Genomic DNA, 13,439 nt, shown 5'->3' with positions numbered 1-13,439 from the left:
AGTGTCCGCGACAGGGCTGGTTTTCTTTTTGAAATCCGTGATTGACTGTAGACCCTGCCACATACGTCTCGTGTCTGAGCCGTTGAATTGCGACTCTACTTTGTCTCTAAACTAACGCTTAGCTTGTTTGAATGCCTTGCGGAGGGAATAGCTACACTGTTTGTATTCGGTCACGTTTGCGGTCGCCTTGCCATGATTAAAAGCAGTGGTTCGCACTTTCAGTTTTGCGAGAATGCTGCCATCAACCCACAGTTTCTGGTTGGGAAAGGTTTAATAGTCACCGTGGGTACAACATCACCGATGCACTTGCTAATAAACTTGCTCACCGAATCAGCGTTGTTGTTGTCTGAAGCTATCCGGAACATATCCCAGTCCCCGTGATCGAAGCAATCTTGAAGCATGGAATTAGATTGGTCAGACCAGTGTTGAACAGACCTGAGCATGGTTGTTTCCTGTTTTAGTTTTTGTCTATAGGCTGGGAGCAACAAAATGGAGTTGTGGTCAGATTTGCCAAAAGGAGGGCGAGGGAGGCTTTGTATGTGTCGCGGAAGTTAGAGTAGCAATGATCCAGAATTTTGCCAGCCCGGGTTGCGCATTCCATATGCTGATAAAATTTAGGGAGCCTTGTTTTCAGATTAGCCTTGTTAAAATCCCCAGCTACAATAAATGCAGCCTCGGGATATGTGGTTTCCAGTTTACATAGAGTCCAATGAAGTTCTTTCAGGGCCGTCGAGGTATCGCTTGGGGGGGATATACACGGCTTTGATTATAATTGAAGAGAATTCTCTTGGAAGATGCACGATGCCGGAATAAACCGGGTGGCTGTACCGACTCTGATATCGTGTCCCGAGTGAGCCATGTTTCCGTAAAACGGGGAATGCCTTCTCTGGAAGGCAACCCTTGCTCGTATTTCATCTACCTTGTTGTCAAGAGATTGGACATTGGCGAGTAGAATACTCAGGAGCGGTGAGCGAGCCTGACCAGAAGACCGCTCCATCTGCCCCTTCTGCGGCACCGTTGTTTTGGGTCGCCTACTGGGATCCGATCCATTGTCCTGGGTGGTGGTCCAAACAGAGGATCCGCTTCGGGAAAGTCGTATTACTGGTCGTAATGTTGGTAAGTTCACGTTGCTCTTATATCCAATAGTTCTTCCCGGATGTATGTCAAAAGACTTAAGATTTCCTGGGGTAACAATGTAAGAAATAATACATAAAAAACAAACTACTGCATAGTTTCCTAAGAAAGTGAAGCGAGGCAACCAGCCTATAGGGAGGAGATCAGAGACCTGGAAGTGTGGTGCCAGGACAGCAATCTCTCCCTCGACGTGATCAAGACAAAGGAGATCATTGTGGACTACAGGAAAACGAGGGCCGAGCATGCCCTCATTTTCATCAACAGGGCTGTAGTGGAGCAGGTTAAGAGCTTCAAGTTCCTTGGTGTCCACATCACCAACAAACTATCATGGTCCAAACATACAACGACAATTATGAAGAGGGCACGACAATGCCTATACCCCCTTAGGAGACTGAAAAGATTTGGTATTGGTCCTCAGATCCTCAAAAAGTTCTACAGCTTCACCATTGAGAGCATCCTGACTAGTTGCATCATCGCCTGGTATGGCAACTGCTCGGCCTCCGACTGCAAGGCGCTACAGAGGGTAGTGCGAACGGTCCAGTACATCACTGGGGCCAAGCTTCCTGCCATCCAGGACCTTTATACAAGGTGGTGTCAGAAGAAGGCCCTAAAAATTGACAAAGACTCCAGCCACCCTAGTCATTGACTGTTCTCTCTGCTACCGCACGGGAAGCGGTATGGGGTATTGTGTATTGATGAGGAAAAAAAATGTATGTACCAGGGTACTTAGTGGCCTGTAGTTTGTACATCCAAAAACATTCCCTTAGGTTTAACTGTTTAAGACGGTCCACTTTTCTAATTGAGGCCGGAACATGATCAATACCCATAGCTTGTAGGGGGGCAGGGTTGCCATGGTGTAAGGACTTGTAGTGCCTTGCCATGGGGTAGTCTTCATTGCCTACCCGTATGGCATACCTGTGTTCCGCTGAGCGGTCTTGAAGGCGTCCCTTTGTCCATCCAATATAGAACACCTTGCACTGTGGACATTCCAATCTATAGATGACATGAGTGGTTTTGCAGTTAATGAAATGCTTGACGTAATACTCCATTTTTTGGATTTACAAACTACAGGCCACTAAGTACCCTGGTTTAAATGAAGTTATGGATTTCTCACCCTTCCTGTAGGGTCGTGATAGGTCCATTTACTGTCATCTAGTGGACATTTTGCTCAATTGCCCTCAGCTATGTTTAGACTGTTGTTGTTCATGTTTGCTGTGTTCTAGTGTACAGTATTATGGAATATATTGCTTTCTTATTCTTGACACTTCTCCCAGTCATATTTAAGGTTAGAACTAACTATCTAGGTGTTCTGATACTTCTAGCTTGGAGTTGAATTTTTTGATAACATAGCTACAGTATTTCACTTTTTAATGTGTATAGTATTGCTTACTAGGTGTGTCCAATCAATTTTATAACCACTCTCTCTTCAAATTAGGGCTAATTGGAAAAGCTGTTCAAAAGAGGACATTGTATTATTTCTTTGTACTCCCTGTCGAAGGCCATGCAGCCGAAACGAGTCGGTTTTTCAAAACTTTGTTTCTATTGAAAATGCCATACAAATAAATGCATTTCAGTTAATTATATGAAGAGTGCTTTGGTCCTCCTTTCTTTTTGATAAAATATATTTTGATTTGCTTAAAACTTGTTTGGGTTACTACATGATTCCATATGTGTTATTTCATAGTTTTGACGTCTTCACTATTATTCTACAATGTAGAAAATAGTAAAAATAAAGAAAAACCCTTGAATGAGTAGGTGTGTCAAACTTTTGACTGGTACTGTATAAATCATTGGTTTTTATCCATTCTCAAGAGAGCTGAGGGCTAGTGGTTCAAGAGAAAGCTCACAACCCATTAGACGCTAGTTAAAAATAGCAGGCTGAGAGAGGGACAAGGGGAAAGTGAGTGCAGACATAGGCCTACATGAAGAATGTCTGAGTGAAAATGTAATTCAATTCACCTGCTGCTTGTAGGTTGACTACCAGCCAATACAAATATGTGCAACATAGCAGGTTGTTCTATCATACATTTGAAGTCGGAAGTTTACATACACCTTAGCCAAATACATTTAAATTCAGTTTTTCACAATTCCTGACATTTAATCTTAGTAAAAACTCCGTCTAAGGTCAGTTCGGATCACCGATATGAAATGTCAGAATAATAGTAGAGAGAATGATTCATTTCAGCTTTTGTTTCTTTCATCACATTCCCAGTGGGTCAGAAGTTCACATACACTCAATTAGTATTTGGTAGCATTGCCTTTAAAATGTTTAACTTGGGTCAAATGTTTCGGGTAGCCTTCCACAAGCTTCCCACAATAAGTTGGGTGAATTTTGTCTCATCCTCCCTGACAGAGCTGGTTTAACTGAGTCAGGTTTGTAGGCCTCCTTGCTCGCACATGCTTTTTCAGTGGGATTGAGGTCAGGGCTTTGTGATGGCCACTCCAATACCCTGACTTTGTTGTCCTTAAGCCATTTTGCCACAACTTTGGAAATATGCTTGGGGTCAATGTCCATTTGGAAGACCCATTTGCGACCAAGCTTTAAATACCTGACTAAGGTCTTGAGATGTTGATTCAATACATCCACATAATTCCTCATGAAGCCATCTATTTTGTGAAGTGCACCAGTCCCTCCTGCAGCAAAGCACCCCCACAACATGATGCTGCCGCTCCGTGCTTCACGGTTGGGATGGTGTTCTTCGGCTTGCAAGCCGCCCCCTTTTTCCTCCAAACATAACGATGGTCATTATGGCCAAACAGTTCTATTTTTGTATCATCAGACCAGAGGACATTTCTCCAAAAAGTATGATCTTTGTCCCCATGTGCAGTTGCAAACCGTAGTCTGGCTTTTTTATGGTGGTTTTGGAGCAGTGGCTTCTTCCTTGCTGAGCGGCCTTTCAGGTTATGTCGAGATAGGACTCGTTTTACTGTGGATATAAATACTTTTGTACCTGTTTCCTCCAGCATCTTCACAAGGTCCTTTGCTGTTGTTCTGGGATTGATTTATTTCACGCACCAAAGTATGTTCATCTCTACGAGACAGAACGCATCTCCTTCCTGAGCGGCATGATGGCTGCTATTGTTTGTACTATTGTTTGTACAGACGAACGTGGTACCTTCAGGCGTTTGAAAATTGCTCCAAAGGATGAACTAGACTGTGAAGGTCTACCAATTTTTCTGAGGTCTTGTCTGATTTCTTCTAATTTTCCCATGATGTCAAGCAAAGATGCACTGAGTTTGAAGGTAGGCCTTGAAATACATCCACGGTACACCTCCAATTGACTCAAATGATGTCAATTAGCCTATCAGAAGCTTCTAAAGCCATGACAAAATTTTCTGGAATTTTCCAAGCTGTTTAAAGGCACAGTCAACTTAGTGTATGTAAACTTCTGACCCACTGGAATTGTGATACAGTGAATTATAAGTGAAATAATCTGTCTGTAAACAATTGCTGGAAAAATGACTTGTGTCATTATCACGATCGTCAAAATGAGTAGACCAAGGCGCAGCGTGCGTAGAGTTCCACATGTTTTAATAAATGAAACTCACCAAAACAAATACAGAAGCAAACAAAACGTTAAGTAACGGTGTGCTCACAGGCACAACACAAAAACAAGATCCCTGTAACGCCCTGGCCATATAGAGGGGTTTTTGTTCTTTATTTTGGTTAGGCCAGGGTGTTACATTGGGTGGGCGTTCAATGTTCTTTTTTCTAGGTTGGTTTGTTTCGTTGATTTTGGCCGTGTGGCTTCCAATCAGGCACAGCTGCAGTTTGTTGTTGCTGATTGAGAGTCACACATAAGTAGCCTGTTTTTCCTTTGGGTTTTTGTGGGTGATTGTTTCTGTCTAGTGTTTTCTGTTTTGTTCATGTAGGACCAGACAGGACTGTTTGCTGTCGTTTCTGTCGAGTATTTTGTTTGTAGTGGTTCATTTGATTAAATCTTTAAAATTAATACACATCCTCCGCTGCATCTTGGTTTTCTTACGACGACAGCCCTTACAATCCCACAACTCAAGGAGGGAAAAATGGCTGCCTAAGTATGGTTCCCAATCAGAGACAACGATGGACAGCTGCCTCTGATTGGAAACCACACTCAGCCAAAACAAAGAAATAGAAAAACTAGATTGCCCACCCCACCTCACACCCTGACCTAACCAAACTAGAGGAAAATAAACGTCTCTAAGGTCAGGGCGTGACAGTCATGCACAAAGTAGATGTCCTAACCGACTTGCCAAAACTATAGTTTGTTAACAAGAAATTTGTGGAGTGGTTAAGAATCGAGTTTTAATGACTCCAACCTAAGTGTATGTAAACTTCTGACTTCAACTGTATTTTGATGTCAACAAGCACTGATATGGAACATTGTTTAGGGATAGGAAGATCTTAAATGCTTCAATAGAAACGTGAATGTGTTGTCTGTGTGTCTGGGGAGACTTTTAGTGCTATAAGTATCATAGTGTGCCTTGTCATATTTGTTCTGAGAACACTCCAGTCTGGAGTTTCAAAACAGAGTTCTTATTCCAATGTCAATGTTAATGTGAGCTGCCAACCTAGCCCGGTGCTGAGTGACGTTGCCAAGGCCTTTCATTTCACTTCCTCTCTCCTCTGCCAGTCTGCCCAGTGGGATGCCAGTGCCAGCCAGCTCCTTTGGATCACTGAACAAGCCATCTCAGCACTTCACAGACATGATACTATACACCACGAATTATAAAAAATTATAAAAAACACTTGTTCAAGGGACACTGATGGGCAATTTGGCTGAGCAGTGCCAATGAGGAGTCCCCAGAATCGATCTGAGAACTGGTGCTGGGGTAAGAGCAAGCTATATCATTTTTACAATTTCAAATCAACACTCCAACTTCAGTAAGTTATCTTATCACTTAATGTCAGCAAAACATTTACATTTGTGGTCATATCACGGTCATCACAACCACCATGTGAACTTTAGCCAACAACCTTTCTGAAAATGTAGTCCATGATCCTCCTTGGAGGCATAATATTAATTCACTGCCGATGGCAACAAAAGCAAAATGTCAACAGAAGAAGGCCAAAAATATAATTACCCAATGGCGTTAGCAAGATGAAATGAATTTTCTATATCTGTGCTATTTTTGCTTAATCCTAACAGCAACCTTTTTGTAAATGATATGCAACATTTTAAGAGACATCTAATTCTGAATTCAAAATTGAAGCAAATACCTACGAACAAGTGGCAGGCAGCCCTCAGACATCAACATCATAGAGACTAGATGTCAAATAAAGCTTCTCTGTGAGACCCACATCTGGTTTGTCATAAGAAGTGCAATAAGAAAGTGACTGTGGGTGCTATTCCCCTCCACACTGAAAACACCTGCTCCTTGCACCTGTAATTTCATCACAGATGGTATCCTATACATTCATTATCCTTGGCTATATTACCAAAGAGTTTGTTATGCCACTGTTGGTTTAGAGAGGGCTCTCTTTCATGTTATTAGATGGGACAGGTGGGAATGTCCATTTAAGCATGGTTTATTTCTTTCCTAGTTAGACTATCGTAAGTGATGCCAAGAAGCAAAGATAATAAAGCCATATAATAAGAGAGACATATAAATGTTCCTCCCCAGATGCAGCTACTGCTACACCAGAGGAACCCAGAGAGTCAGTGAGGTATCCAACACTATAAGTTATGGTGCACTCATGGAATGTCATTCCTTGAGCAGATATACCACATAAATCATGGTCTGCTCATCTTCCAGTGGCTTTAACAGTGTGAAAGCAAATATCTTATCAATTCAGACATTCCCTAGCTATGCTGAAAGTTATTTCCCTGTCTACCTGGAAAGCTGATTACCTCGTATAACTGAATAAGATCTCAAATCCTCTTGTATGATGCACTAAAGCCTGGTAAAGACTTGTTATTCACCCCAGGTGATACTGTGTGTCACTGACTTATATTGCTCTTTAGGTCTGAGTAACTTCACAACTAATTAATGTAGATTAACTTTTATATAACATCTAGGAAATGCAAAGGAGATTGTGTGACACGTAAAATTAAATTCAGTAGGGTATTTTTCAGAGTTTGAAACACAACAGGCTCAGGGACACTGAATCATTGATATTTTTCTTCAACAAGAGTATCAGATCTCACTTACATTTACACCCACATATACTACAATGAATGGACCAATTACAGTATATAGGATTTCTGACCACTGTAACATTTTATGTGAAGAATACTAGCCTTAATCTCATATAGATTCTCTATATGCTATAAGTCGCTCTGGATAAGAGCGTCTGCTAAATGACGTAAAACGTAATAGCTATTGCTGGCAGTAATTGCATTGTGGAGTGCCAAAGGGGTTTCTTTCTTCCTGCTGTCATCGGTAAAGGGGATGTATATGGTGATTTTGCCACTTTGCAGAGCTCCTAGACAGAGATCCCATGAAGAACCCATATAATTCAATCTAGGTTTATCTCAAACCATGAGTTCACCACAGCAAACATAGATTTATAGCAAATCAAGATCAATCCAATTAAGGGTGGCCCAGGCATACTCCTTGCAGCTTCTCCTAGCACTCTGAGGTGGCAAAAAAACGAAGTATATTATATCCAATGTATCCTGCAATGCATGCACAATGGTGGGGGTGTACGTGAAAAATATGTATTATTTTAATAGAGTGCCAACTATTAACATGACCAGCAACAAACAATTCAATAGGCATCCAACATCTAATACACTCCTCAACATCTGTTGACTCCTCCTCATCTAGATTGTTAAATGATTAAGTAAACACTACAGTCATGGTAACAGGCACAATGGTTTGCATAGACATCAAGTCACTATACAATGTGTAATAAATATGTCTGTGGCTATGCATCACATTACGATGTTGCATTGTGACTGACTGTCTGTCTGTCTGCTGTTGATTGTTTGTGTCTCAGACCAAAAGTCAATAGGGATGTGAGGAGAAACATGACTTCTTCTTAGTCGACATAGCTAAAGCTGTCAGCGACTGTCAGCTTAGAATGAAAAAACAAATGCCCACTTCTGACATTAAACAAAACTCAGTGATTGACAGAACAGTAGAAACCAGTAGAATTAACATCAATCACTGTATTTCATTTTGTGAGTGAAGATAATGTTTAGGCCTATTCCTGCAACCCCACATAAATGGTTAACATGAATGTAATATGGGGAAGCGAAGCTCTTTTTTCCCCTCTATAATATGCTGGTCATACATAGTCTACTACTATCTGTGCCATTGTCTGGAAAAAGCCCTTTAGTTTTACGAGTTCGTTTAGTTGACTTTTAGGCTGGCTACTGTAGGCTACTTTCTTTTCTGACTGTTTAAAAACATATGTATATATATCGTTTTCATGACTTACTTCTGTGACTGGAGTAGCCCGGGAAATAGCCGTAATAACCAGTGATACGTAGAATTCTATCCTCAATGTCTTGCACACCGTTGGCCGTCACTGTGGAGGGGGTGTCCAAGTCCCCGAAGAGAAAGTGGCTGTCACCCGCTTTGCCGGGTAGGTGCGTTTTCAACGGTTCCAGCCGAAAGCAGGGCTGGTCCCCTTCACTTTCAGGACCTTCGGTACTGATCATCGTAAGTCAAAACGGCCAGTTTTGACGGGAAGGAAAGAATTCGGGTGTTCCGCGCTCACCATGCGAACGATAGTATCAATGGCATCAATCAACAGCTATGAAAGGACATTCACATTTCACATTCCACCACACTGTGCGCAAGGTTATTGGAACTTGGTGAGCGTGACCGACATCGTCTCATATTTTCTTTTAACTATCCCTGGCCTATGTTCATGTAAAATACCTTCTCATAATGTAGGCCTTAATACCCTCAACTACCTTTGTCCTGCCACAAATCAACAACAACAATACCCCCTTTTCCCTCAATAAACTGTATTTTCAGAATCCATTTAGTGCTCGCTGTAGGCTCAATAGTTTTCCACACTGCACATATGCTGTATTTAAAGGTCCAATGCAGCCGTAGTTTTTTTTAATCTCAATATAAAATAATTTCTGGGTAAGAATTAAGTACCATACTGTGATTCTTTTCAATTAAAACAGTCAAAAAGAAACAAAAATAGCTTATAGCAAAGAGCAATTTCTCAATGAAGAATTTAGCTGGGACTGTCTGGGAGTGGTTTGAGTGTGGAGGGGAAAACAGAACATTTGCTGTTATTGGTCTATGTACTACTTTACTAAATGCCTTCCCACCAAAACAGGTTTACATTTCAGGCACGCTATTCAACAGCTCGTTCACTAAAAGGGCATTATCATAATTTTCACAATTTCATAGTGTTGAAATATATATAAAACACAGAAAAATCACGTTTTCATTGCACTGGTCCTTTAATACTTAATGGGTGATGTTTATTTTTTGTGTTTTCATTATGCATGAGGCTTGGCAGGCAGGTCAGCCATGATACAAGTCAGTATTCAATGTCCATCAGTGTCTGAGGACGTCTGGAGATGACGTAAAAGCCGTCCATTAGGGGCAGTAGTGAGAGATGTTACCTTCAAGTAAGTTTTGGTTTTGCTAGAGCGTTGTGGACTGGGATGGAGGATGGGCGTAAGCATCTGCCTCTGGTTCAAAAACAACTTTCTATCGCTGGATTCGAACACGCAACCTGTCTACCTGATAGGACCAATAAGAAAGAAGGCCAAACCTCTCTGCCAATAGCAGCTAATTTTCAGTTTTTCCCTCCCCACTCAAACCACTCCCAGACAGTCCTAGCAAAATTCTTCATGAGAAATTGCTCTTTGCTAAGAAGCTATTTTTGTTTCTTTTTTACTTTTTTAATTCAAAACAATCACAGTATGGTACTTAATTGTTACCCAGAAATGATTTGATATTTAGATAAAAACGGCTGCATTGGACCTTTAAAGTACAGCAAATGTGCAGTGTGGAGAGCTAGAGAGCCTACAGGGACCACTGAATGGATTCTGCAAATACAGTTTATTGAAGGGAAAGGGGGTATTGTTGTTGTTGATTTGTGGCAGGACAGAGGTAGTTGTCAGGGTATTAGGCCTACATCAGGAGAAGGTATTTTACATAAATATAGGTCAGGGGTAGTTAAAGCATGCACTTTACAATAGAGTAGCTTACAGAGTTAGTAGTCATACTCTCTAGTATAACTATAAGCAACCATTACGTTTTTAATTAAAATATGAGGAGAACTTTAAATGTGAGGTAAAGCCCCTAACAATTTATTTTCTCCTGCTGGCTGAGGGAGCGCCAGAGGTTCCACGGCTGACGTTGGAAAGAAGGGGAGCTCCTCTTGACAGGATCCCCTAGTTTGTAGATGCTGCCCAAAAAGTGCTTACTATTCAGCTCCAAATTCAAGAACACAAGCTGCAGTATTTCAATGTCTTTCTGATTCGCCTCTGTCCAAGTCCTCAGCACTTTGTGTGAAATTGATTTCTAGAGTGTGGAGAATTTGCACCCCTGTTGGCATTTTTGTGCAGACACTCGCTGAGTTGTGGTGATGCCCCTGGGTGCCAGCAGTGTTTCATCTCCCTCTCTTACTTACTAAACCAATCTCCACCTCATGTTCTATTGTCTCTGGTTGTTTTTCTTCAGAACAGTTCTCTCTCCACTACCTGGCAGGGACATGAAAGCTTCATGGCTGCAACAACATAGAGATGCCAGTGCCCAGAAGTGTTTTCCCTCAAAGGCTTTATGAGCTTTGTTTCTGTGATTTTTTTATTGGCCACCGGAGTCCAGTCTTTACAAACTAAACCCCCCCTTACATAGCAAGTGTGCCGACTCCGGTATTGGCACATGCGCTCTAGCCAAACGCTCGCAGATCGAGTAATTTACATGATGAGATTATTATGGACTCCCCCCCCAAAAAATATTATTTTTATTTGTCAAACAGCAGCCAAGAAGCATCAATGTTCATGTCACCAGAATAAGACCCACAGAATTGATTGGAAAAGAGCATCAAGCTCATCAACTTGCACTTTCACCACCCTGTTAAGTTCATCATAACTTATTTCCACTGTAGCCTAATAAACTGCATGCTTTCCCGACGAGTCGTAGTAGGAGGACCACACGTCATGTGTGACTCCAAGTTTACTTTGATATGATGGTTATCATATTTGCGCATAAAAGCGTTTCCACCGACATTTCTTGCATAATACATTTTACCAACATAAAAAGATCCCATGTTTTCTAGCGTATTTTGTTTTGTCGACATTTGGAAAGTTTACCGAAAAGTGTCATTTTTCCATCATGTCACGAAGTCGGTCCCTCTCCTTGTTCGGGCAGTGTTCAGCGGTCGACGTCACCGACCTTCTAGCCATCACTGATCCATTTTTCATTTTCCATTGGTTTTGTCTTGTCTTCCTTCACAACTGGTTCCAATCCCATCAATTACATGTTGTGTATTTAACCCTCTGTTTCCCCTCATGTCCTTGTTGGAGATTGTTTTGTTTGTATGTGATGTGCGATTCAGTGTTGGTGTGCGACGGGTTCTGTACCCACTTTGTTATTTTGTTATTTTGGTGGTTTTGGAGTTTTATCAGCATTTATTAAACAACTCTGTTTATACCAAGTTTGTTCTCCTGCGCCTGACTTCCCTGCCACCAACACGCACCCCTTACACATCAGGCCTGTCATATTTAAAAAAAAAATGACATGTAGGCCTACTTTACGCACATAACAAGGTTGGATGGGGACTGGTTTATTCATAATATTATTTATTCATAATAAATACATTTCCGTATCTGTTATGTGACATACCCTCAGTAATAAGGAGAACATGAGGACGTAGGGATGAAGATGCTGTCGTGTCTTTGGTATCATTAAAACTGAAGACATATTTATCAAATAACTCTCTGTAATTATTATTACGCGATTAACCTGATTAATCATGTAACTGTATTTAACTAGAAAGTTGGGGCACCAAGGAAAATATTCAGATTACAAAGTTCTAATTTTCCTAATATAACTTTCAGATATTTTAATATCTGATCAATTAGTCTTCAAATGAATTACTTATTTACCTCACGTCAGTCTCATTCCAAACGTCGTAAATTGTTGGTTATCTGCACGAACCCAGTCTTCACTATGAGTCATCCATACATCAATTGTCTTAAAATCCTTTATTTACTAACGAGGTAATTCACAGAAATGCATAACAAACAGTAGATATGGTTACAAGGAAATCATAGGGGAATGTGCCCTAGTGGGCTAAACCGGCATGGCGGCTTCTTAGACAAAAGGGGAGTGGGGGGGGGGTCAACTGAGAAGGCACTACAGAGTTGATAATTATAACAATTGAAATGCTAATCCTTTGCACGTGAACGCTCACTCATTCGGGAACAATTGCAATCAATATATATATTTACGCTCAGTATGTCGTCGGGATCTCTGTTGAAAAGTTTGTTTCTGTTGGAGAGTCTGTCCGCCCTCTCTCTCTCTCTGTCGTGGTTAGAAAGGATAGTTCAGAATAACATTCATTCATGTCGTTATAGAATAGCTGTTTCGGCGGTTGTCGGTCTTCACATTCAATGATACCGAATTCCTAGCTGCAGACTAGTAATTAATATCAAAGACTTGTTCTTATTCTGTCAGTATTGATAGTCTAAGAGTTTAACCACGTGGTATGGTTAAAAGGTCATCAAGAGAAATGCATGGTCTCCAACCTTTAGCCATCTCATAATTGAGGTAAGCTCGGTCTTGTGATAGAAAACCTCGGTGGGGGTTTTATTCGGAAGAGCAGAAAAGGGCCTGTCCGATGACGCCAGACCATAACTGTGCTCATGGGCGGTCCTCTGATTTAGTTAAGACTCCAAAGGGAATTGGAGTTTCCTTCATTAAACAGTCCAAAATCACATTACACAATTTCACACACAGTTCCATCCTTATTCATTCATTTTATACAACCATTTAGATGTAAGTCTCATAGCTGAGGCTATTGTATAAACATGATTATAGTAATGTGGTTGTATTGTCTCTTATGAGTTTCACAAAATTGTACCAAACAGACCAGTTCATAGCTGGATTCTTCACCGATCTTTTATACCTTCTCCAGAACCTGAATATTGTTCGGTTGTCAAGTTCTGTGAGGTAGAAGAAATTCCTTGGTGTGGTCTATGAAAACTCACTGTCTCTATACTGTGGCCATGAGGAGAGAATCTCCTCATAGGAATTTACGACCTCTTCTTACAAAGCCTGGTGTCAGGAGTATAGAGGTCGGGGGGATGGTGCATAGAAAAGGGCTGGTGCAGAGGGAGGGGGGTCACTTGTGCTCGCTGTACCCAAAGAGGGCAACGTCATAACAATGCATTCTGACA

The 13,439-nt window shown here is 41.2% G+C and overlaps 1 protein-coding gene across 2 annotated transcripts in view; it reads right to left on the bottom strand.

The window, feature by feature from the left end:
* slc35f4 (solute carrier family 35 member F4) overlaps positions 1-9,272 on the bottom strand; it is a 32,096-nt gene extending 22,824 nt beyond the window's left edge. For both annotated transcript variants that reach the window (XM_082955482.1, NM_001173862.1), the window contains 1 exon segment: positions 8,501-9,272. In XM_082955482.1, the coding sequence (XP_082811608.1) occupies positions 8,501-8,723 (223 nt within the window). In that variant the 5' untranslated portion in view covers positions 8,724-9,272.
* Positions 9,273-13,439: the final 4,167 nt, after the last annotated feature.

This window comes from Salmo salar, chromosome 09 (genome assembly GCF_965601325.2).
Source record: "Salmo salar chromosome 09, fSalSal1, whole genome shotgun sequence".
NCBI lineage: Eukaryota > Metazoa > Chordata > Actinopteri > Salmoniformes > Salmonidae > Salmo > Salmo salar.
Note: the sequence above shows the minus strand (reverse complement) of the source record. Positions and strands in the feature narration are given on the sequence as shown.